This window comes from Moschus berezovskii, chromosome 20 (assembly GCF_049115385.1).
Source record: "Moschus berezovskii isolate FMDL1 chromosome 20, NW_MosBer_1.0, whole genome shotgun sequence".
NCBI lineage: Eukaryota > Metazoa > Chordata > Mammalia > Artiodactyla > Moschidae > Moschus > Moschus berezovskii.
The window spans coordinates 21,990,424-22,016,047 of record NC_142479.1 but is presented as its reverse complement, the minus strand read 5'-3'; the positions used below and the strand labels follow the sequence as shown (position 1 = coordinate 22,016,047).

The 25,624-nt window shown below is 37.0% G+C and overlaps 1 protein-coding gene across 1 annotated transcript in view; it reads left to right on the top strand.

Annotated features, from left to right (window-relative positions):
* SKA2 (spindle and kinetochore associated complex subunit 2) overlaps positions 1-25,624 on the top strand; it is a 35,302-nt gene that overhangs the window by 5,207 nt on the left and 4,471 nt on the right. The window contains exons 2-3 of the mRNA XM_055399684.2: positions 14,829-14,915; positions 22,498-22,674. Coding sequence (XP_055255659.1) covers positions 14,829-14,915; positions 22,498-22,674 — 264 coding nt within the window. The remainder of the gene's footprint in view (positions 1-14,828; positions 14,916-22,497; positions 22,675-25,624) is intronic.

The following is a 25,624-nucleotide window of genomic DNA, read 5'->3' as shown; positions in this document are numbered from 1 at the left end:
TCCAAAATCACTGCGGATGCTGACTGCAGCCATGAAATTAAAAGACAAAAATAAAGTGTGGTCATTCAAAAGCAACTTTTTTAGTGAAGGCAAAGGCTTCTACTCTGAAGTGTTAGTGAAGCTAAATAGGCAAGTTTTTTCTACAATTAAGGGAGGCATTTGAGTGTATAGACGGATTTGGTGATGGACAGGGAGGCCTGGCGTGCTGTGATTCATGGGGTTGCAAAGAGTCGGACACGACTGAGCGACTGAACTGAACTGAACTGAACTCCTTGGAAGGAAAGTTATGACCAGCCTAGATAGCATATTAAAAAGCAGAGACATTACTTTGCCAACAAAGGTCTGTCTAGTCAAGGCTATGGTTTTTCCAGTGGTCATGTATGGATGTGAGAGTTGGACTGTGAAGAAAGCTGATCGCTGAAGAATTGATGCTTTTGAACTGTGGTGCTGGAGAAGACTCTTGAGAGTCCCTTGGACTGCAAGGAGATCAATCCTGGGTGTTCATTGGAAGGACTGATGCTAAAGCTGAAACTGCATTACTTTTACCACCTCATGCGAAGAGTTGACTCACTGGAAAAGACTGATGCTGGGAGGGATTGGGGGCAGGAGGAGAAGGGGACGACAGAGAATGGGATTGCTGGATGGCATCACCAACTCGATGGACATGAGTTTTAGTGAATTCCGGGAGTTGGTGATGGACAGGGAGGCCTGGCGTGCTGTGATTCATGGGGTTGCAAAGAGTCGGACACGACTGAGCGACTGAACTGAACTGAACTGAGATATAATTTACATAGAGTAAAACTCAACTGTTCTAGTTTTGCAGTTTGATGAGTTTTGACACGTGTATAGTCATGTAACCATCACCACAGTTATGATATGCCATAAAAATTACTCTTATAACCGTTTTCAGTAAACCTCCTCCCAAACTCTCTGGCAACCACCAATCTCCAGTTTTGCCTTTCCTAGAAGTTCATAAAAATGAAATTATATACACAAAGCTTCAAGTCTTTTGTGTCTTGCTTTTTGCACTTAGCATAATGCTTTTAAGATTCACCCATATTGTATGTATGTATTAATAGTTGCACAGTTTTTATTGATGAGTAGCATTCTGTTGTTTAGAATATCAGAAATTGTTTATCTGTTCACCAGATTATGCCCGTGATGTTATTTCCAGATTTTGCCTATTATGAATAAAGTTGTTCTAAACATTATAATACAAGTCTTTTATGGACATAATGTTTTTGTTTCCGTTGGGAAGCATCATAAAAGTATGATCTTATAAGAAACTGTAAAATCTTTTTCAAAGCTCTGTCTTAGGGTTCTAGTTTCTCCGAATCCTCACCAACATTTAGTTAATATTGACAGCCTTCATTTTAGCCATTCTAGTAAGTGTGTAGTGGTATCTCATCATAGTCCTAATTTGCATTTCCTTAATGGCTAATGATGTTGAACATCTTTTCATGTGCTTATTCGAAGTTGGTATATCTTTAGTGAATATATGTTAAAATCTTTTGCCTATTTTTAAATTGAGTTTTATCTTTGTATTACTACAAAAGTCCTTTAATTTTATCTATTTGCTTTCTCGCTGTCTTAACAATATTGAATCCTTTGATACATGAACATTCTTCTGATACCCTTCTGATATAGGTCTTACTTAATTTCTTTTATAACCTAGTGTGATTTCTATTGGTGTTCTGTATCTTAAAAGTAGAACAAGAACAGTAATTATATAATGTGTATTGTAAATACATTGAATTTCAGAAAAAAATTAAGCTGTTTTTTAAGCAAATATCCTTAAAAGATGGCTAGGAAAATAGATAAAAGAGCAAAGAAAGATACCTGAGATGTTAGGAATGAAAGCAAGGACATTATTTGTAGGGAATGAAGAACACGACTGCTCACATAAAACCACTTTATTCTAAATTTTATTTATAAAATCTATTTCTGAATTACCTTACCTGGCTTCAAGTGTAGCTGTTTTCCTCTTCTTTGGTTTTAATTTCCTGCTATTCACTAGTGGGCCCTTAGAGCAGTGGGTAGAAGTTTGTGTTTTGTTTGTTTGTCTTGGCCATGCTGCATAGCATGTGGACTGAACCTGTGTCCCCTGCAGTGGAAGTGCAGAGTCTTGACCAGTGGACCTTCAGGGAAATCCCAGAATTTTGTATATTTTAATAATGAAAGATATTACATGGGGAGGGACTCAAAGAGAAAACTGCTAATTTGAAGATTTTTCTTCTTCCTTGAAGCAAAGTAAAAGTTTTAAAACAAACAAAAAACTTTGTTAGTCAGACATAAGCAAAGCTTCATCATTAAGCATATCCCAGATACGGACTTCTCTGGTGGTCCAGAGGCAATGATTCTGCACTCTCAATGCAGGGGGCCTGAGTTTGATCCCTGGTCAGGAAACTAAATCCCACATGCTGAAATTAAAGATCCTGTATACCGCAACAAAGATTGATGAATCTATGCCTTGCGACTAAGACCTGGTGCAGCCAAATGAATAAAGAAATATTTTTTAAAAAGAATATCCTAGATAAAATTTATTCTTAATTATATTTTAGAAGGTTATATTTCTAATTTATCTTAATGTATAGCATTTTAAAAGTTTAAATAAGTTAGTCCTTGGTTCATTGTTTTGTTCTCATGTTTCCAAATTTTTATTTGTCTATTTATTTATTATTGACCGTACTGGTCTCCATTGCTTTGCATGAGCTTTCTCTGTAGTTGCCGCACATGGCGGCTTCTCACAGTTGTGGAGCATAGGGATGTAGGCTATAGTAGTTACAGCACGTGGGCTCAGTAGTTCCAGTTCTGGGAGGTACATTGGAAAGAGGCACCTAACCTGGGTGCCTAACCTGACTTCTGTTAGAGGTGAGATATTATCTGAGACTGGAAGGATGAATAGGGATTAGCCAGTGAAGGAAACGGGAAATGTTCCAGGCAAAGGAGACAGTGCATGTTCAAGTCCAGAGGTGCTACACATGTGGGGGAAACTGCAAGTGGTTCAGTACAGTGTTGAGATGGTTGAACTGGGGAGCAAGGGGGTTGAGATGAAGAACCAGTAAAATAAATTCTAGCTATTAAGCTGAAAACCTTCACCACACTCTATAACATTCCTAAACATCTAAAATTATTATAAATATTCATGTTCTGTAGTAATTATGAACCTGTGTTCCTTAATTTAAAAAAATTTACCATACAAACATCTCCGGTTTTGGGTAAATTATAGGGAATTTAGTGACTTCTGACCAAATCATTATATATTGATTTTTGTGTTCTATAGTCTTTATTGCCCTATTTATTTATAAGGCTTGTTGAAGGAGGATGTGTGACCTGGAGTGAAATCTTACCAGGCAACTCACAGAACTACAGTCGGGAAGAGAGTCATCAACTTAGCCCAGCCTAGAGCACTTGAACACAGTCAAGCAGCAGATTCGTGAGAATAAATTATCATTGTTTTTCAGCCACGGAGTTTCAGGTTCCACAGTTTTGAAGTGTGTTGTTTTAATCTAGGCTGCCATTTGAATTTTAAAACTTATAATATTCTTTTGCTGGCATGTTGTCTCATCCATTTTTAGCAGTGTAGTCTGCTACTGTTGCTGCTAAGTTGCTTCGGTTGTGTCCGACTCTGTGTGACCCCATAGATGGCAGCCCACCAGGCTCCCCCATCCCTGGGATTCTCCTGGCAAGAACACTGGAGTGGGTTGCCATGTCCTTCTCCAATGCATGAAAGTGGAAAGTGAAAATGAAGTCGCTTAGTTGTGTCTGACGCCATGGACTGCAGCCTACCAGGCTCCTCTGTCCATGGGATTCTCCAGGCAAGAGTACTGGAGTGGGTTGCCATTGCCCTCTGCAGTGTAGTCTCAGTTCAGTTCAGTTCAGTCGCTCAGTCGTGTCCGACTCTCCGCGACCCCATGAATCACAGCACGCCAGGCCTCCCTGTCCATCACCAACTCCCGGAGTACACTCAAACTCATGTCCACAGAGTCGGTGATGCCATCCAGCCATCTCATTCTCCGTCGTCCCCTTCTCCTCCCGCCCCCAACCTTTCCCAGCATCAGAGTCTTTTCCAGTGAGTCAACTCGTCGCATGAGGTGGCCAAAGTATTGCAGTTTCAGCTTTAGCATCAGTCCCTCCAATGAACATCCAGGTGTGTTAATATTATCTCATGAGTAAAAGAAACATTGTATTTGACCTTAATGAGTAACCAAGGATAAAGCATGTAAAGAGATGGTGCTGTGCAAGTTTCTCTTTCTGGTCCTGAGCTTGATGACATTTAGGGATACCTCAATTTAGGGTTGTCAGACTTAGTAAATGAAAATATAAATTGTTTGGGAATTCCCTGGTGGACCAGTGGTTAAGATTACGTGCTCTTCAAATCAAACAACTGACAAAGGATTAATTTCCAAAATATATAAGCAGCTCATACAACTCAATATCAGAAAAACAAATAACCCAGTCAAAAACTGGGGAAAAGATCTAAACAGACATTTCTCCAAAGAAGACATACAGATGGCTAACAAACGCATGAAAAGATGCTCAACATCGCTCATTATTCAGTTCAGTTCAGTCGCTCAGTCGTGTTCGACTCTCTGCGACCCCATGAATCACAGCACACCAGGCCTCCCTGTCCATCACCAACTCCCGGAGTTCACCCAAACTCATGTCCATAGAGTGGGTGATGCCATCCAGCCATCTCATTCTCTGTCGTCCCCTTCTCCTCCCGCCCCCAACCTTTCAGAAATGCAAATCAAAACTACTATGAGATATTACCTCACATAGGTCATAATGGCCATCATCCAAAAGTCTACAAACAAATGCTGGAGAGGGTTGGAGAAAAGGGAACGCTCTTGCACTGTTGGTGGGAATGTAAATTGATACAGCCACTATGGAAGATGGTATGGAGATTCCTTAAAAAACTAGGAATAAAAGCACCATATGACTCAGCAATCCCACTCCTAGGCATATACCCTGAGGAAACCAAAATTAAGAGACACATGTATCCCATTGTTAATTGCAGCACTGTTTACAATAGCTAGAACATGGAAGAAACCTAGATGTCCATTGACAGATGAATGGATAAAGAAGTTGTGGTACACATACACAATGGAATATTACTCAGCCATAAAAGGAATGCATTTGCGTCAGTTCTAATGAAGTGGATGAACCTAGAACCTATTATACAGAGTGAAGTGAGTCAGAAAGAAAGATAAATATTGTGTTCTAACACATATATACGGAATCTAGAAAAGTGATACTGAAGAATTTATTTGTAGGGCAGCAGTGGAGAAACAGACATAAATAGACTTATGGACATGGGGAGAGGGGAGGAGAGGGTGAGATGTATGGAGAAAGTAACATGGAAACTTACACTACTATATGTAAAATAGATAGCCAATGGGAATTTGCTGTGTGTCTCAGGAAACTCAAACAGGAGCTCTGTATCAACCTAGAGGGGTGGGATGGGGAGGGAGATGGGAGGGAGGTTCAAAGGGAGGGAACATATGTACACCTATGGCTGATTCATGATGAGGTTTGACAGAAAACAACAAAAGTTCTGTAAAGCAATTATCCTTCAATTAAAAAAAAGATTCTGTGCTCTTACTACCAAGGTCCTGGGTTCAATCCCTGGTTGAAAACTGAGATCCCACAAGCTGTCTGGCCAAAGAAAAAAGAAAAGATGCCCAGTTAAATTTGAATTTCAAATAAGCAATAGGAAATTTTTTAAGTATCAGTTCAGTTCAGTCGCTCAGTCGTGTCCGACTCTTTGCGACCCCATGAATCACAGCACGCCAGGCCTCCCTGTCCATCACCGACTCCCGGAGTTCACTCAAACTCATGTCCATCAAGTCGGTGATGCCATCCAGCCATCTCATTCTCTGTTGTCCCCTTCTCCTCCTTCCCCCAATCCCTCCCAGCATCAGAGTCTTTTCCAATGAGTCAACTCTTCGCCAGAGTATTGGAGTTTCAGCTTCAGCATCAGTCCTTCCAATGAACACCCAGGACTGATCTCCTTTAGAATGGACTGGTTGGATCTCCTTGCAGTCCAAGGGACTCTCAAGAGTCTTCTCCAACACCACAGTTCAAAAGCATAGTTATGTCCAAATATTGCATGGGAAGTACTTAGAAAAATGTTTTTATTGTTTATCTGAGATTCAGGTTTAACTGAATGTCCTGTATTTTATGTATCAAATGCCCTTCCAGAATGCATTTTCATACAGTTATGAACAGAGTACATTAGATTGTCATATTTATTGGTCAAATAATTACCAGTTATGACTTCTTATACCCATTGTGTATGAAGAACTGTGCTAAGCAAAGTTTAATATATGAGCCATCAGGAGAGACACATAAATCACAAAAAATCTACATGAAGCAAGAAGCACAAGGTGCTGTGTCTGAACAAATATAATCTTTGTCTCCTATAGTCTTTTAGCCTAGTACATAGATAATCCAGACAAATAAATATATTTGTATTGGTGAGTGGGAGGAGGTAGAAGATAACTTCAAAAGAGATTCCTCTCATTATATAAAAGCATATTTGTTATGAAAACTTTCAGAAATCCAGATTTAATTTTTGTTTTATTCCCTGAGGCTTAACTTCCTTTTTTTTTTTTTTTTCATGAACTCAGGTAAGCTTTAAAAGGGAAGGGACAATTACTTCTACAATTTACTAGAAGTTGTCATGGATGTAGATGATAAACTTATGGTAACCAGGGGACAAGGGTAGAGGGAAGTGATAAATTGAGAGATTGGGATTGTCATATACACACTAATATATAAAATAGATAACTAATAAGAATTTGTTGTATAGCACAGAGAACTCTACTCAATACCTAGATGGGAAAAGAATCTAAAAAAAAAAAAAGTGAATATATGTATAACTGATTCACTTTGCTGTATACCTGAAACTACCGTAAGATTGTAAACCAGCTATACTTATGATAAAAGTTTTAAAAAAAGGACTTTGTAAATCAAAGTTGAAAGGGAAGGGACAGTTATCTTGCTTTTAATGTGTTCAGGCAATATGCTTAGCATTTGGATCTCAAAAGCAATCACTTTTTTTTTTTTAAATAAAGAAAGCAGATTATCTCTTAGAACTTACATACATACTGTACTCGGCCTCAATCTTCAGGTGTTCACAGGTTCAGTTTAGTTGGCAATCTACTTTGTCACCTTGTCGTTGACACTAAGATGAGCTACATTTTTCTAGTGACAGTTATTCATTTTTTTTCCTTTAGGCTATGGATCCTTAAAGGAGCTTCATCTCACCAGAATAATATAGACAGATACATAAAATTGCCAAATATCAAGTGGTGATTTATAGAACCTTGCCCCAATAAGATCACGGGTTATCTGCTATTCAGAGGTTGAAGTGATTTGAAATTAAATGATGAGACATCATTAATCTTGAACCCTTTTCAGATTGTGTAAAAATTGCTACCAAAGATATATCCCCTCAAGATTATACTAAGTTTTTGTCATAGGTATTTACATTATTCTAATTGTGGTTTGCAATTTAGGAATGTACCTGTTTTGTCATATTTGATGACATTCTGACTTTATACTCTTGAAGACAGTATATCATGAATATTTGATATATGCATATTAAACAATATAACCCATTACACAATATTATTTTCTATATATTACATATAAATATATATTTAAGACATCACCGACTCGATGGACATGCGTTTGAGTAAGCTCCGGTATTTGGTGATGGACAGGGAAGCCTGGCGCGCTGCAGTCTATGGGGTCGCAAAGAGTCAGACAGCAACTGAACTGAACTGAAGAGCATGCTATTTACCAGGCGCTGCTAGAGAGTGATTTTAAAAATAACAGTGAGGCAACTTCCAGGTAGACCAGTGGTTAAGAATCTGTCTTCCAATGCAGGAGATGCAGGTTCCATCCCTGGTCAGGGAACTAAGATCCTACATGCTGCGGGACAACTAAGGCATCCTGCCCACAGCAACCAGAGAATCCCACAAGCTCTAGAACCATTCTTCCACAAGGAAGACCCAGAGCAGCCAAAAAAACAACATAAAGTGATTGAAAAAACGTAAATTACCCCCCCCAAAAAAAGACAGTGAAATTCAGTGTGGCTGTGGTGTAAAATGTGAAGTTTCAGTGAGAAAATTTAAATTTAAAAAAATTTTATTGGAGTATTTATTGATTTACAATATTAAATTAGTTTCCCCTGTACACAAAGTGAATCAGTTATACGTGTACATATGGAGAGAATGTTAATATTTTGTGAAGAATCATACTGAGTTGAAACTAATTTCACAGGCATTGAGAAACTAATGATCTTTAAGTGAAGAATGACAGTATGCAGAATGTGAGTGCGTGCATGTTAGTCAGTCCATCGTGTCCAACTCTTTGTGTCTGCAAGGACTCTAGCCAGTCTCCTCTGTCCATGGGATTTTCCAGGCAAGAATACTGGAGTAGGTTGCCACTGTCTCCTCCCAGGGATCTTCCTAATCCAGGGATCCAATCCTGTGGCTTCTGCCTTGGCAGGCAAATTCTTTACCACTGAGAAAAAAATAGTTATTATACGTGTAATACATATTCATTGTAATTTAATTAGAAAAGGAGAGAAAGACCCGACAATTCCATGACTATTAAGACTATGTTGCATGAGCTTCCTTGGTGATCCTGTGGTTAAGAATCCACAGGGGATTCGGGTTTGATCCCTGGTCTGGGAAGATTCTGCATGCCGAGGAGCAGCTAAGCCTGTGTGCCACAAATTCTGAGCCCACCTGCTACAACTACTGAAGCCTTTGTGCCTAGAGCCTGTGCTCCGCAGCAAGAGAAGCCACCGCAATGAGAAGCCAGCATGCTGCAAGGAAGGGTAGTCCCCGCTTGCCTCAACTAGAGAAAGGCCGCGTGCAGCAACAAAAGACCCACCACAGCCAAACAATAAATAATTTAAAAAAAAGACTGTTGTATTTCTAGATTCTGTTGTACGTATATTTTTAGCTGTTTTTTCTAAACCAGGTTCATTCTATATATTATGAAAATCTGTTCCTTGTAGTCCAGTATATGTCCATAGCACAGTTAACATAAATAACCTAAGATCCTGAAAACCTAAAAAAAAGTTCAATAGACTACTTTAACTGATAAAATCAGCTTTATGTGTACTGCCCTCATAACTGTCCCTTAAAACCCTGCAGATTAGGAACTGATGAACCTGAAACTTCACGCTTTCTTCTGCTTTGATGTTGCTATTTGCCTGAAACAACATGTCTGTAACTGGGTGATTGTGCATATTGCTGCTCCTCTGTTTCAGACAAGCATAGACATGTGTTTGTTCTGTCTGGAAGAGACTGGATAATAGCTCTCTAGCAGAAATATACAACAAAACAATTGTGATTGTGTAGACATTAGAAGTGGCCCTCAACTTGTTAAGAGCTTGAAATATTTCTTCTTAAAACAGGCTTTAGAGGGTGGTTAGATTCCCAGGCTGTTCCCTTTTGTCATTGACCATTAGTCTGTATGTTAAAAACTCGGGATATAAAAGTGGAAAGACAAGGGTCTTGCCAGCAAGAGACTTGAAATCAAATTGGGACACTACCACGCAAATAAATGATTGTAATATGATTGTAATATAAGACATGAAATGAGAAGCCTCAGCCATGAAAAGAAAAATAAAAGTAGATAAAGGTGTTTCTAAATCTATTGGAGAGAAGATAATGTAAGGAAAGGCGTGGTTTAAGTAGATTCTTTGGTTGAAAATACAGCTATCCTAGATCTAGGAGTATTAAGATACCTAATTCTCCCTTAAAACATGTCTAAGGAAAATGTATTTCTAAGCTTAGCTACTGAGTCCAGAACATACCTCTACCAACTCTCTCATCATAGGCAAGACCCTTCGTTTTCCTGTGTTTTGATGCTGTTGAGACAGGCTTTTTCACAAGAGGATGTGTTTGGAGCTGGTCCTTCTGAAAGGGAGCATTATTGTGGCAGTGGGAATCTGTGGGTTGTTTGTAAAGAGGAAATAGTTTTTAAACTGTACTGCAATTATATCCTGCTGTCAAATATTTTAGTGGTATGTAATATAGTGTGCCTTTTATCTAAAGCCTTAAGCTGGACATAAAAACCAGTACTAGAGAATGTAATATACTTGTGAAATACAGGGCATGCTCTTTAAAACTCTGAATTATTGCCTAAATTGTTCTTTTTCTCTTTCGTATGGTTTCTTCCATACAACCACAGTCTGTTTCCGAGGATATCCAACTGTCGGGATGTAATTTGGTTGTCTTTGGGGCTTTAACATTGATTTCCATGGACTTTTCCCAGCTAAATTGCCTATTTTTATTTACCACTTTTGGGATTGATATTTAAAACTTTTCCCATTTATTTTTATTACTGAGTTAGAGGAAAACTGTGAATATGAAATATGAATGTCTTGGGCTTTAAAAAATTCATGTTTTATTTTAAATGTTCTAATATGCCTAAAAATAAGACAGCTAAAACTAATAGCAACTACAGTGTTTTTCAAGGCTTCCCAGAAGCTAATTTATAACTGAGGAGGGTTGTGAATGAAGTTAAGCAATATCATTTTGTTCTATTAATCAGACACTAATGAGTTTTGAAGGCTGTCATAATTGGTTAGTAAATTTCCTACAGTGTAACTGAAAATTTTCCTGTTTATTACCAGATCCTAGAACCCTATCGATATTGTCTCTGCTGTGTAAATAGCTCTGAGTAGTGCAATATTGCTTATAGGGTTTTGGTGTTTGGGAAGAACAATGGGCAGGTTGCAGAAACAATGTAGCTGAAACTGAAGCAACAGTTGTTTTCGTTTAGGAATAAAATAGTAGAAGCTAGTTTTTAATACAGACATTAAAATCTGAAACTCAAATGCCAAATTTTTATATATTAGAAGAAACACTTTTCTTAATTTTAACATTTTGATAAATTAAACCTTGTTTTATTGTAGTGTAATGAAATAATAGAATTTTATTGTTGGAAGGGAGTAGATTTCCAACTCTTTATTTAATAGGAGAGACTCGGAGAGACAGAAGATACTGGAGAACACATAACTGTTAGTGAGACCGGGGCTAGAATTTCTGCCACGTATCTCAATCCTCTTATTTCCTTTTTTTCAGTACCATACTAGCAGGTTGTATTCAGAGAGAATTTTTTAATGGACTAAGTGCAGATTTAAAACAAAAAAACAACTTTCCATTTAATGTTGGGTAAAGTCTTTACATTTCCCCCCATCTATGTGATTCTCTTTGGCTTTGATGTCATGTATAACTTTGGTCTAACTACATAAAAACAAGAGTAATGAAAACAGAAGAGGGAAGTCACTTAGATGGTTTTCTTCGTTTATAAAATGAAGGGTTCACATGAGAGAGTCTTCATTGTTTTTCTGTTTCTCAACATTGCATTGATATCCTTTTTCCTTTTTCGTCCCCGCTTAATCTATAGCCTGGGCTTCCCTGTGTGGCTCAGCTGGTAAAGAATCTGCCTGCAGATCCCCTGGAGAAGGGAAAGGCTATCCACTCCAGTATTCTGGCCTAGAGAATTCCATGGACGGTATAGTCCATGGGATCGCAAAGAGTTGGACACAACTGAGCAACTTTCACTTCACAAGCTATAGCCCACTGACTTTCTAATAAGTAAATACTTCCCCTAGGTATTATCACAAAGTATTCTCTTCAGTTCTTCAAGGAGGGTAACATTCTACTCTCAAAGGTTTTGGACTTAGCTGGCAGTCCAGTGGTGAAGGTCCACACTTCTACTGCAGGGGGTACTGGATCTATCCCTGGTCTAGGAAGACCCCACATCCATGTGCCATAAGGTGCGACCAAAAACCAAAACAAAAGTTTTAAAATTGTGGTTAAATACATATAACATAAAAGTTACCATTTTAACCACTTAAAATGTGGACTCAAAATAGAACTCTGCAGCCTTATGTACATTCTCATTGTTGTGCAACCATCGCCAACATCCATCTCCAGAGCTTCATCATTGCTAAACAAACTCTGCATATGTTAAACAATGACCCCCTATTCCCTGCACCCTCTGTCTTTAAAAATCTGTTTAAAATTCTGTTCTCTGAAATAATTTCCAAATAGAAGTATGGGCATATTACTTAAAGGGGAAATGGAAAAAAATTGTAAAGGCTTTTTGGAAGCAGTGATGTACCTATAAATGCAGCAGTTGTGTGAAAGTGGGAAGTCCTGAATTTCAGCATTTGCCAATTTTCCTGTCGTGAATTTTTCCACCTTGATTTCAGGTTACCAGCACGATGTCACAGAAAATGGAGCTGGAAAGACATGCAGTAGTAGCATGTGATATATTCCTACTGTATGGATATGATAGGCCTCAAAAGCATAGATGAGTAAAACTGGAAATTGTGGGGTTTGTGTATATATTTGTTTTCAATAATTTAATTGTACATTTAATAATTTAATTTTTAGTGATGCTCCTGTTTAACAGTTGCTGCTACTGCTGCTGCTAAGTCGCTTCAGTCGTGTCCGACTCTGTGCGACCCCATAGACGGCAGCCCACCAGGCTCCCCCGTCCCTGGGATTCTCCAGGCAAGAACACTGGAGTGGGTTGCCATTTCCTTCTCCAATTGTTTAACAGCTGGCTTACAAGAATTTCTAAAAACTTAGCTGGCTCCATCATGCTGTTGATTGGAAGCATACTCTTTAGTATCTTATTAAAATATAAATTACTTAAAAGAAGGAACACTTCTTTAGGTACTATTTGGTGGTTTTTAGTACCTTGTGGTGGAGAAGGAAATGGCAATCCACTCCAGTGTTCTTGCCTGGGGAATCCCAGGGATGGCGGAGCCTGGTAGGCTGATGTCTGTGGGGTCGCACAGAGTCGGACACAACTGAAGCGACTTAGCAGCAGCAGCAGCAATACCTTGTGGACCCTCAGGCATTATATGAAGCCACAGCTGAAACCACTCTCTTGAGAAGACTTTGTAAAATGGACTATGGGATTATGCTAGTTAAATTTAAGCAGAGCTAAACTGTCAAGCTGAAAAACATATAGGCTTAAGAATATCAGGTTAAGGGCTCCTAGAATAGAGATTCTATTTTAAGGTAGCCCTGGAGTAACAAATCCCATAATCCTAAGAATTTAGTAACTATTAGGTTAGTTTTAAACCTAATTTAAAACTAATGTTTTAAACACTTTTATTTAAAGTTATGCTTTAGAATGTTGTATAAGACCTCAAATTATACATAAAGCTACAGAATGGTGGTCTATTCCAGTGATTAAATCAGGTCTTCAGTGCTTAAGGCCTTTGCTTAATTGATTTGTCCTCCTCCCACTTCCTCCCCCTACTCTCCATCCACATGTAAAGGAACAGTTAATTTTTGAGCATATTTTAATATGTGAAATTATACCAACAGGAATTTCTTTACATATATACATATATTAATACATATATAGTAATTATTAGTATGCTTAAAGAAGTCTAATTATTGATAGATTTAATGATGGCAGCCAATGTAACAAGTATATAAGACAAATGAAATGCCTCCATTTTTGGAAAACATTTTAAATACTTTTTACATAAAGAACTAATACATTTGTTTTTCTGACTCAGCAACTCCTTGATGTTAGAGATGCAAATTAGACTGATTCCTGGGAACTTTTTTAAAACAAAAACTGACTTTTTTTCCTTCTACTACTCTAAAAGTTTTTGATTGTAAAAACAGAATGTTATTAATTGAAAAGTTTTCTGATCAAATTTAGGCCAATGATGAGAAATTATTAGTGATGGAAGATTTAGTTTATTTCTTTCTGTACTTTGTTCAATAATGACAGCTTCTGACTTTCGAAGCATTTTTACTTCTGAGAACCTTTTTTTCTTATTCTACATTCCAAAGTAGAACCCTTGGTTTACTTTTTATCTAATAAAAATATCTGTATAGAACTTACCATTAGATCTGAGAACTACTTTTTGTTGGTTTTACCCTTCCCATTAAGGCTTTACATTTTCAAGAAGCAATCTTTAGTCCAGAGCTTAAGTTGACAGAAAGGTCTAAACTATCTCCCCAAAGCAGTCTCCTCAACTGTGGGCTAGGAATGGGAGACCTTCCCTGAGGAAATCACATTTTACCTTTCAGAGTAAACTCAAAGGACCACGTTTTTTTCCCTGATAAATTCAAGGCAGTACATGCTTTAAGATCTTGTAAAAGATGTAGAATTCCCCCAAATTAAGAATAATTTGTAGATTATGTCACATTCAGAGATAAACCACTTTTAACAATGATATATATGCTTCCCAAATTTTCCATATGAACACACATGTTATTTTACAGCCTATGGCAGTTTTTCCCCTTTTTCTCCCTTAGAAGTTTACTGCAGATCAAGGTTCCACGCTAGTACCTAGGTTAAATAAATTGTGGTTATTTGGCCCGCTGCGCCATTATTATATCATATGTAGCTTTTCTTGTATAATTATGGCTCTTTAAGCCTTCTAGTTTTGGCCTGTGTGGCACATATTTATAGTTCTTTGGTTAATAGGGTTGTAGATTGTGTTAACAGCCTGAGTATCCCTAAACATAAATTTGTTCTGTGCTTTAACTTAAAACCACATATCCTTCCAGAGGTAGAAAAACTGCCTAATTGATGAGTATGGTGGTAACCTTAGGTAATTCCTGAAGTCATTATTCTTATTAGAGCATGGGTATTCTAGATGATAGAAGTTTAATACACTTTACTATTTCCCTATTTTCAAAATTAGTATATATAATATTAAAAATATAAAGAGAAAAGAAAGAATAGCTATAGTATCATGTTTTATGAAACATCTTTTGGTTCATGAACTAATGATCTGTGCTGATCTTTAGTTCCAGAAAGCTGACTCTGATCTGGACTACATTCAGTACAGGCTGGAATATGAAATCAAGACTAATTATCCTGATTCAGCAGGCAAGGTAATCTGCAAAAGAAATATATTTTTAATGGAATATTTTATTAAAAGATTTTCTGATAGTATTTCTAATAGTAGAGTATAACATTTACATTATTAGGGATTACATTCATAGAATCCTTTTGTGTTGAAAGTTTGGTCACAGAATATTGGAGAGATTATACCCATAGTAAAGGAAATTTGTGGCTCCTCTTTTTTTTTAACCTGTAAACAAGAATTATTGAGTCTACATGTGTAAGCAACTGTGGAAGCCTCTGAAATTGTGAAAGAATATAGATACCTTTAGGGCAATGGTTAAATAAGAGGGGAGAAATTCTAGCAGTCATGATATTCTCTGAGGAAGATGATGATACACTATTAAATTTGTTACATGGACTGTTTGTATAAAATTATGTACTTAGTTATTCTAAGTTTAGATTGATTAGAAATACTATCTGTTTATAAGTCATAAAGTTATAAGTACATGTACACATGCCTATAGAGATAAAGCAATTTTTAAGCCTTGTCTGTTAACATTAATTTAGCATGTAAAACATTAATTTATCACTTTATGGTACTCTTTTTTTCTCTTATAGTACTTGCTAGCAGATAAGAAATATCATACTTTACTGTTTCTCTAAAAAAATTATACAATTAAAATTCTGGGGGAATTGTGTAAACGTTCAAATTAAAATAAGGTTTTAAATAAAATTGGGAAAGCACTGTGAATGTTCAGTTTTTACTGCTTACATGAAATAATGGAATGCCAGGATTCTATCTGAGTATAGTTTTAACTGTTCTACCTCCTTAACTGACTTGACTTTGTCCTTCCCTCTTTTCTCTCTTCCTGAAGAAAACCAACCCATTCTTGTCAAGTGGTACCCCAACTAACTGGCCAAAGAACTCATCTCAGTCAGTATATTTCAAGTACTATCTGGAAGACATTTCGTGTGGGGCTTTCACTTTTCTCCCACCTTCCATCTCTCATTTTTATCACATTTCTAGTTGTTTTATTCTTCTACAACTTTTTTTTTTAAAAACAGCTTTCAGTCAGTTCAGTTCAGTTCAGTCGCTCAGTCATGTCTGATTCTTTGCGACCCCATGAATCACAGCACTTCTATTTGGAACCAGTCTTTACTGAGCTATAATTCACATACCACAGAATTCACTCTTTTAAAGTAGATAATTAATTTAGTGGTTTTTAGTATGTTTAGTTTATTGTAATTTTTAGCAGTTTAGTATATTGTATGGCCACCATCACAATAAATATTTGAGTATTTTCATAACCTCAAAAAGAAACCCATACCTATTAGCTGTTTCTCCCCATTAACAACCACTTCCCCCTCCCCTGGCCAGCTTCCAGCAACTACTAATCTACTTCCTGTCTCTATACTCTACAGATTTGCTGTCTGAACATGTCATATAAATGGAATCACACAATATGTGGCCTTTTATATCTGGTCTAGCATTTTTAAAAAAAATTGAAATATAGTTGATATAAAGTTTTTCAGGTGGAGAGCAAAGTGATTCAGTTATATGTGCACGGATATATATACACACAAAAATATGTGTCTATGTATTTTTCAAATTCTTTTCCATTAAATGTTATTACAAGATATCGAGTATAGTTCCCTGTGCTATACAGTTAATCCTGTTGTTTATTTTATACATAATAGTCAGTCAGTGAGTTCAATTGCTCACTTGTGTCTGACTCTTTGCGACCCCATGGACTACAGCACACCAGGCTTCCCTGTCCATCACCAGCTCCTGGAGCTAGTTCAGCCTCACGTCCATAGAGTCAGTGATGCCATCCAACCACCTCATCTTCTGTCGTCCCCTTTTACGCCTCCTGCCTTCTCCAGCATCAGGGTCTTATCCAGTGAGTCAGTTCTTCACATCAGGTGATCACATTACTGGAGTTTCAGCTTCAGCATCAATCAGTCCTTTCAATGAATATTCAGGACTGATTTCCTTAAGGATTGACTGGTTTGATCTTGCAGTCCAAGGGACTCTCAAGAGTCTTCTCCAATGCCACAGTTCAAAAGCATCAATTCTTTGCTGGTCAGTTTCTTTATAGTCCAACTCTCACATCCATACATGACTACTGGAAAAACCATAGCTTTGACTAGATGGACCTTTGTCAGCAAAGTGATGTCTCTGCTATTTAATATGCTGTCTTAGCTTTGGTTGGTCATAGCTTTTCTTTCAAGGAGCAAGCGTCTTTTAATTTTGTGGCTGCAGTCACCATCTGCAGTGATTTTGAAGCCCAAGAAAATAAAGTCTTTTACTGTTTCCATTGTTTCCCCATCTATTTGCCATGAAGTGATGGGACAAGATGCCATGATCTTAGTTTTCTGAATGTTGAGCTTTAAGCCAACTTTTTCACTCTCCTCTTTCACTTTCATCAAGAGGCTCTTTAGTTCCTCTTCACTTTCTGCCATAAGGGTGGTGTCATCTGCATATCTGAGGTTATTGATATTTCTCCCGGTAATCTTGATTCCAGCTTGTGCTTCATCAAGCCCAGCATTTCTCATGATGTAATCTGCATATAAGTTAAATAAGCAGGGTGACAATATACAGCCATGAAGTACTCCTTTTCCTATTTGGAACCAGTCTGTTCCATGTCTGGTTCTGTTGCTTCTTGACCCGCATACAGATTTCTCAGGAGGCAGGTAAGGTGATCTGGTATTCCCATCTCTGTAAGAATTTTGCACAGTTTATTGTGATCCACACAGTCAAAGGCTTTGGCATGATCAATAAAGCAGAAGTAGATGTTTTCCTGGAACTCTCCTGCTTCTTCGATGATCCAAAGGATGTTGGCAATTTGACCTCTGATTCCTCTGCCTTTTCTAAATCCAGCTTGAACATCTGAAGTTCACGGTTCACGTACTGTTGAATACATCTTACATACATAATAGTATGTATTGTTAATCCCAGATTCCCAGTTTATCCCTCTCTCTCCCCATTTCGCCTTTGGTAAGCATAAACTGATTTTCCACATCTGTGAGTCTGTTTCTGTTTTGTAAATAACTTCATTTGTATTGTTTTAAGATTCCATATGTAAGTGATATTGTAAGATGTTTGTGTTTCTCTTTCTGACTTCACTTAGTGTGAAAATCTATAGATGCATCCATGTTGCTGCAGATGGCATTATTTCATTCCTTTGTATAGATGAGTGGTAGTCCATTGTATACATATGCCACATCTTTATCCATTCATCTGTGGATGGACATTTAGGTTGCTTTTATGTCTTGGCTATTGTAAATAGTCAGTGAATATTGGGGTGCATTTATCTTTTCAAATTGGAATTTTCTCCAGATATATGCCTAGGAGTGGGATTGCTGGATTATATAGTAACTCTATTTTTAGTTCTTTGAGGAACTTCCATACTGTTCTCCATAGTGGCTATACCAATTTATATTCCTACCAACAGTGTAGGAGGGTCTTTTCTCTCCACATCCTCTCCAGCATTTATTATTTATAGACTTTTTAATGATGGCCATTCTGACCAGTGTGAGGTGATACCTCATTGTAGTTTTGATCTGCATTTCTCTAATTAGTGATGTGGAGCATCTTTTCATGTGCCTCTTGGCCATCTGTATGTCTTCTTTGCAGAAATGTCTATTTAAGTCTTCTGCCTATTTTTTGACTGGGTTTTTGTTTGATATTGAGTTGTATGAGTTGTTTATGTATTTTGGCAATAATTAAGCCCTTGTTGGTCCCATTGTTTGCAAATATTTTCTCCTAGCCTATAGAATGTCTTTTTGTTTTATGATTTCCTTTGCGGTACAAAAGCTAATAAGTTTGAGTAGGTACCATTTATTTTTGCTTTTATTTATACTGCCTTGGGAGACTGACCTAAGGAAACAGTGGTATGATTTATATCAGAGAATGGTTTGCCTCTATTCTCTTCTAGGAGTTTTATGGTGTCATGTCTTATATTTAAGTCTTTAAGCCATTTTGAGTTTATTTTTGTGTATCGTGTGAGGCAGTGTTCTAAGTTCATTGATTTACATGCAGCTGTCCAGCGTTCCCAACACCAGTTGCTGAAGAGACTGTCTTTTCTCCAGTATATACCACATCTTCTTTACTGATTCATCTACTGATGGACATTTAAGTTGCTTCCATGTCTTGACTATTGTAAATAGTGCTGCTGTGAACATTGGGGTGCATGTATCTTTTCAAATTAGAGTTTTCATCTGTTCTGGATATCACTTAGCATGTTATAAAGGTTCATCCTGGTTGTAGCATGAATCAGTACTTCATTCCTTTTTACTGCTGAATAATATTTCATTGTATGGCCATACCACATTTTCTTGTTTATTTAATCAGTTAATAGTCAGTTTGGTTGTTTCCTTTTGGCTATTATGATCATATTCCCATAAATATTCATGTACAAGTTTTTGTATGGACGTTTTCTTTCATTTCACTTGGGTATATACCTAAGAGTTGAATTCCTGGGCACATGGTAATCCTATGTTAATATTTTGAGGAACTACTACATTGTTTTCCAAAGCAGTTGTATTATTATACATTCTCAGTTTTTTGGGTTTTTTTAAAAAGTTGTAAAATATGTAAGATAAAATTCATCATTTTTTCCATTTTAAATTGTGTAGTTCCATGGTTTTAGTACATTTACATCATTGTGCAGGTAACACCAGCATCCATCTCCAGAACTCGATTTCATCTTTCCAAATTGAAACTGCATTCATTAAATAACTCCCCATATCCCCCTCTTCCCAATCCCTGGCAACAACCATTCTACCTTCTGTCTCTATGAACTTTACTACTCTAGTTACCTCATATACACAATTTTCCAGAGTACACATTTGGTGTCATCTCATGTATGGATGTTAGAGTTGGACTGTGAAGAAAGCTGATCGCCAAAGAATTGATGCTTTTGAACTGTGGTGCTGGAGAAGACTCTTGAGAGTCCCTTGGACTGCAAGGAGATCCAACCAGTCCATTCTAAAGGAGATCAATCCTGGGTGTTCACTGGAAGGACTGATGCTAAAGCTGAAACTCCAATACTTTGGACACCTCATGCGACGAGTTGACTCCCTGGAAAAGAGTCTGATGCTGGGAGGGACTGGGGGTGGGAGGAGACGGGGATGACAGAGAATGAGATGGCTGGATGGCATCACCGCCTCGATGGACATGAGTTTGAGTGAACTCCGGGAGTTGGTGATGGACAGGGAGGCCTGGCGTGCTGTGATTCATGGGGTCACAGAGAGTCGGACATGACTGAGCGACTGAATTGAACTGAACTGAACTATTTCTTTGCCCCTATCAAACGTATTACTAAGTTTTCTTAACTTTTCTTTAATAATATCTCTTTCCTGTCCTTTTCCTACTTCTGCTGCTCATGCTGTAGTCTTGATCACTATTTGTAGAATTCACAGTCTTTAAATTAGATTTTTTTGTTCTGATTCATTCCTGTTAGAATTATCTTTATTTATCATTTCCATCATTAAAAGCTTAGCAAAAAATCTCCAAGGAAGAAAGGAGTAGAGGTTCATGAACTGAGCCTCTTCCAGTAGCCATAAGGTAGGGTCCACAAAGGAAATATTTGAAGAGTGAGACGATAATCAGTATAGTATATTTCTGTGGAAATTAAGAGTTCATTTTAAGAAGATTAGAAGAGGAAGGAAATAAGGAGAGGCAAAAAGAGGGATATCAAAATTACAGGGCAAGTCTGACTTTTTGATTGTTACAGGGTGTGGAAGAAGGTACCCCTAACTATTGGTGGGAATGTAAATTGGTACAGTCATTATGGAGAACAGTATGGAGGTTCCTTAATAAACTAAGAATAGATCTCCCATATGACCCTGCAATCCCACTTCTGGGCATGTGTGCAGAGAAAAACATAATCCAAAAGGATACATGCACGCCAGGGTTCATTGAAGCACTGTTTACAATAGTCAAGACAGAAGCAACCAAAATGCCCATGGACAGAGGAATGGATGAAGAAGATATGGTACGATAGAATATTACTCGGCCATCAAAAAGAATGAAATAATGCTATTTGCAGCAATATTGATGGACACAGAGATTATTGTATTGAGGGAAGTAAGTCAGACAGAGAAGAAATATCCTATGACATCCCTTATATATGGAATCTAAAAAGACATGATATAAGTGAACTTATTTACAAAACATAAACAGATACACAGACTTAGACAACAAACTTATGGTTGCCAAGGGGAAGGATGGGCGGAAGGGATAGTTAGGGAGTTTGGAATGGGCTTGTATATACTGCTATGTTTAAAATTTATAACCAACAAGGACACATGAAGCTCATGAAACTCTGCTCAATGTTATGTGTCAGCCTGGATGGGTGGGAGGAGTTTGGGGGGAGAATGGATACATGTATATGTATGACTGAATCCCTTCAGTCATGTATGACTGTTCACCTGAAATTATCACAACATTGTTAATTGGCTGTACCCCAATAGAAAATAAAACGTTTAAAAAATTTATAGGACAAGTCTGACTTTTTGATTGTTTAAAATAATTTGGCAAAGGATTGTAGTCTATGGGCTGTTAAACTGAGGAAGTATATTATTATAGGACCTGGAAGGTTAGTGGCAAATGGAGTGAGAAAAATGACACTGGTTTTGAAATAAGAGTCAAGAGGAGCTATTTTCCCCTCAGTGTAGGGGCAATCTATGTATATTTGAAGTCTGTATAAAGGGAGATATGAAAAGGTTATTGAAATATAGGAATTTTAAGGTTATGGAGGACATGGGGAGGAGACAATAATAGTAGTAGTGTTAGGAGCTGAGTAAGGATCAGAGTAGATGTTTTCATTTTCAGGTGAAAAGGCAGGAATAGAAACTCCCAGGTGTTTTCTGTCTTCTCCGTAAAGTAGTTGGGGTGAGATCTTGTGCCAAGAATGAGTGGATGGGAACTGGTAGGAATGGAGAAAGTCTGGAATACCTAGTATTGGAGAGTTTGCTAAAGAACCATGAAGGAATGAGAAGAATTATTAAGTGGCAGAAATGTCACTTTTGAACTGTCACAGTTGAAATGTCTTTTATGGAATAGTGGTTACTTACATTGAAAATAAATTTGAAAAACTAGTATCATTTATAAATACAGTTGCTTGAGTTGGCATGCATTTTGTATAGTGAGGTGCGCCTTGAACTGGTATTCATACATACTTTAGCCCCATGACAGTGTATTTAAGAATTTTATGATAAGTGGTTTTAAGTTGTTTTTTCTATAAGAACAAATCAAAATAGTTCCTTTAATCACCTTCTGAATAACATTTAGAATTGTATCTTAGAAGTACTGTGTAATTATTATGAACTATACATCAAATATTATGTATCTAATGTAACATTATTTGCTATTTAATATTGCTATTTTTTTTGTGTGTGTGAGAACGGTTATTTCTGTACCTAGGCTTTAAATTCCTTGAGAATAGTATCTAGGTCTTATACGTCTCTCTTTCTTCCCCTCCTCCCATTCTCTGTCACATAGTTGCATAATTTTTTATAGCGTTCTGTTAAATGGATGGTAGTATGTGGTGTATATATTTTAAATTCTTAAGCTTTATTTTTCCTTTCCAGATTTAATATATATTAACTTTTTTCCTAATGTAGAAAAATCCAGTTACACTTTTAAAGGAATTGTCAGCAATAAAGTCTCGATATCAAACTTTGCGTGTTCGCTTTAAACCAATTGCTGTGGAGCAGAAAGAGACTAAGAGCCGCATTTGTGCTACTTTCAATAAGACTATGATCCTGATACAAGAACTGCAGAAGGAAACAGACCTGGAGGTAATGCTTTCTGTTGATTGGCTGGATTTGTAGAATTTTAATTCTGAATTTCTCATTGAAAGATAAATCCCGAGTAACTCTCATTTTGAAATTCAGCAGTGTGAACTATTGATAAAGAATGAGATTTTCTTGATTCCCTAAAGTATAAGATCTCTTATCTCCTTTTATTTTAAAATGAGCATGTGGACTTGACATGGTTAGTGAAAGGGCATGCTTTCTTGGATTATGTAGCAACAGCAGAGAAAAAACTTGCTAACACTTATTAAATCTACCAGTTCTGCTGGTTCCTATAAGAACTAATGAGACTGAGAAATCTAGAAAGCATCTATACCAGTGACTGTTTTTTCATTCTCCTTTTCTTCAGTTGGGATTAGCTTGGGTAGGCCTAACCTTCATTCCTGGTCCTTCATTCTCCACCCTCTTCTCATTTAGTATTAAGAATCTTTCTACTTGTGAGCCTCTGTCACTGATGTGTAAAACTCTACAGATATGTTGGAGTAGGAAAAAGAATATGAGCTGCTAATGTCGGCACTAAGATCTTGAACAGCCAATTGAAGAGATTGGCAGCATTTTCATTTACTATTAAGCAAAGTTGGGGGCTTCTGAAAGAAAAGATAGCCTATTGTAGATGAAATCATAGAGTTGAATTTAATTATCTAGACAAAAGATGTCCAATAGGTTTTAATTTCTGGTGCTTACTCTAGTCAGTTAACTGGTAATAACTGCTTAGAATGCTGTTTAAGGAGCCATGTCTGGGCATAACCAAAAAATTATCTGCTGTGGAGTGTTGATAGGGGCAGCATACGTGGTATTTATTTGCCAAGTCTGAACTAAATTATGGCTTAAGATACTTGAATTATGAGCTTGTAGCAGGAGTAACTCTCAAAGGTTGATTAGATCAAGAATTCTTTGTATTTCCAATGGAAGAAAAGAGAACAGTGCCTGGCTAAAATCATAAAATGAGGTCATAAATGTATCTGTCATAGAGAAATGAATAGTGCAAGAGGGGAGGGCAGTGAAAAGGGGCACAGAGAGACTAGAGAGTAGGCATTTAAACAGTATGGGTGGTGTTTTGTCACCTGCTAATTAATAAAATGCAAAAAGGAAGTATGTATGTGATAACCTCTTGTAAATAAAAACCAAGTCACATATTCTTCATTGTATGTGATCAGAACTTGACAATAGAAGTCCATAAATTTGTTCCCAGGAAACAAATCTTGAAGAGAGATTAAGTGTAGTTCTGAAAGTACACATCAACATGTATGTATAGACATCCATGTATTAATTGAAGCATGGTAAATTTGGGTGACTGAACAAACAGAAAAATGATTTTTTGAATACTTACTAAAAATCATCTTCATTGGATACAATAAATAAATGGCGTATTTCTGAGATTAAAAAAAGTGGTACAGAACAGTAGTAATGATATTGCTGTATATTAGTCACTCAGTTGTGTCCAACTCTTTGCAACCCCATGGACGATAGCCTGCCAGGCTCCTCTGTCCATGGAGTTCTTCAGGTAAGAACTGGAGTGGGTTCCCATTTCCTTCTCCAGGGGATTTTCCCAACCCAGGAATCAAACCCACGTCTTCTGCATTGCAGGCAGATTCTTTACCATCTGAGCCAGGGATGTCCAATCATTTGAGTATCTGTAAAGGTTTTCATTTAGTCATCTGAAATGAGCAATAATTATATCAAAGGTAGAAAGCTAAGGGAACTTTTTCATTTTGGATCAGATAATGACAAAAAGGAGAAATGGAGACTTCCTGGCAGTGGGTAAGACTCTTCATTTCCAGTACAGGGGCTGCAGGTTCAGTTCCTGGTCAGGGAGTTAAGATCTCATGTGCCTCTTGGCCTCTCAGCCAAAAAACCAAAACAGAAATAATATTATAACAAATTGAATAAGGACTTAAAACCAAATCATCTACATTAAAAAAAGAAAGAGGAGAAATGGCTAAAGGTAAAGGAAGTCACATTTTAGAATCATCAATAGCCAAGCTGGGAAATGTTGGATATGGTTGGTCTTGGGCCTACTAGTTTAAAAATGAGGTAGTATTAACAGTAGAAAGTTCAGAGAAAATTTTTGTGATTGAAATGTGGAAGAAAAGGGAATTGCATCTATAGAGTTATGTAACCATAATTATATGGCTCAAATAGTTCTATAAGTCCAGAGTTTAAAGAACATGTAAAGGAATTTCATGTATAAAAGAGGTATATTAGACATAGAGTCAGAACCGTGAGAAGAGTTAAGAAAGCCAAAGGTTTTTCAGCTGAGGATTCTGAAAATTTCTAGAGTAACCGAATGGGCTTTTACAATTATTTGGGGAACATGAAGAACAAAAAAGGGATGTCTACTTAGAGCAAATGGTCCACTGTTTATAAACAACAGAATGCAAACAGAAAGTGAAACTGTTCTGTTATTATCTTGCCACAATTTTTATCAAGGTGAGTGGTTTTTCATTTGGAAGGGTAGAAAATGTATATTTGAATTGATAATACTAAAAAAACTTGAATTGATAATAATAAATAGGGAGATGAGAACAGAAAAGGAGGTGGATGGTAGGGAATACATATTAATTTCCTGATCTTTTTAGTTGCCATTAAGACACTGATGTTTAAATATAGTTAGTTGTAATGGTGACTATCAAAAGAAAAAAGGACCAAATTTGTTCCAAATAGAAAATAGCAATACAGTCCCCCCACCAAACAAAAATATAGCAGTAAATAGAAAATTTAAAAGGCATTAAAGATAGAATGTATGTTATTTCATCAAAGCTCTGAAACATTGGTATTAAAGAAGAAAAATTTCTATGTATTTTAGAATAGTTAATTCCTGGAAAAACTCTTTGAAGTTTTATTAAACAGATGGTCTGAAATCTCTTGAATTTCAAAGATCACAAAGAGAAACATGGGATCATGGAGAGCAAAGTCTTGCCAGAATAATATCATT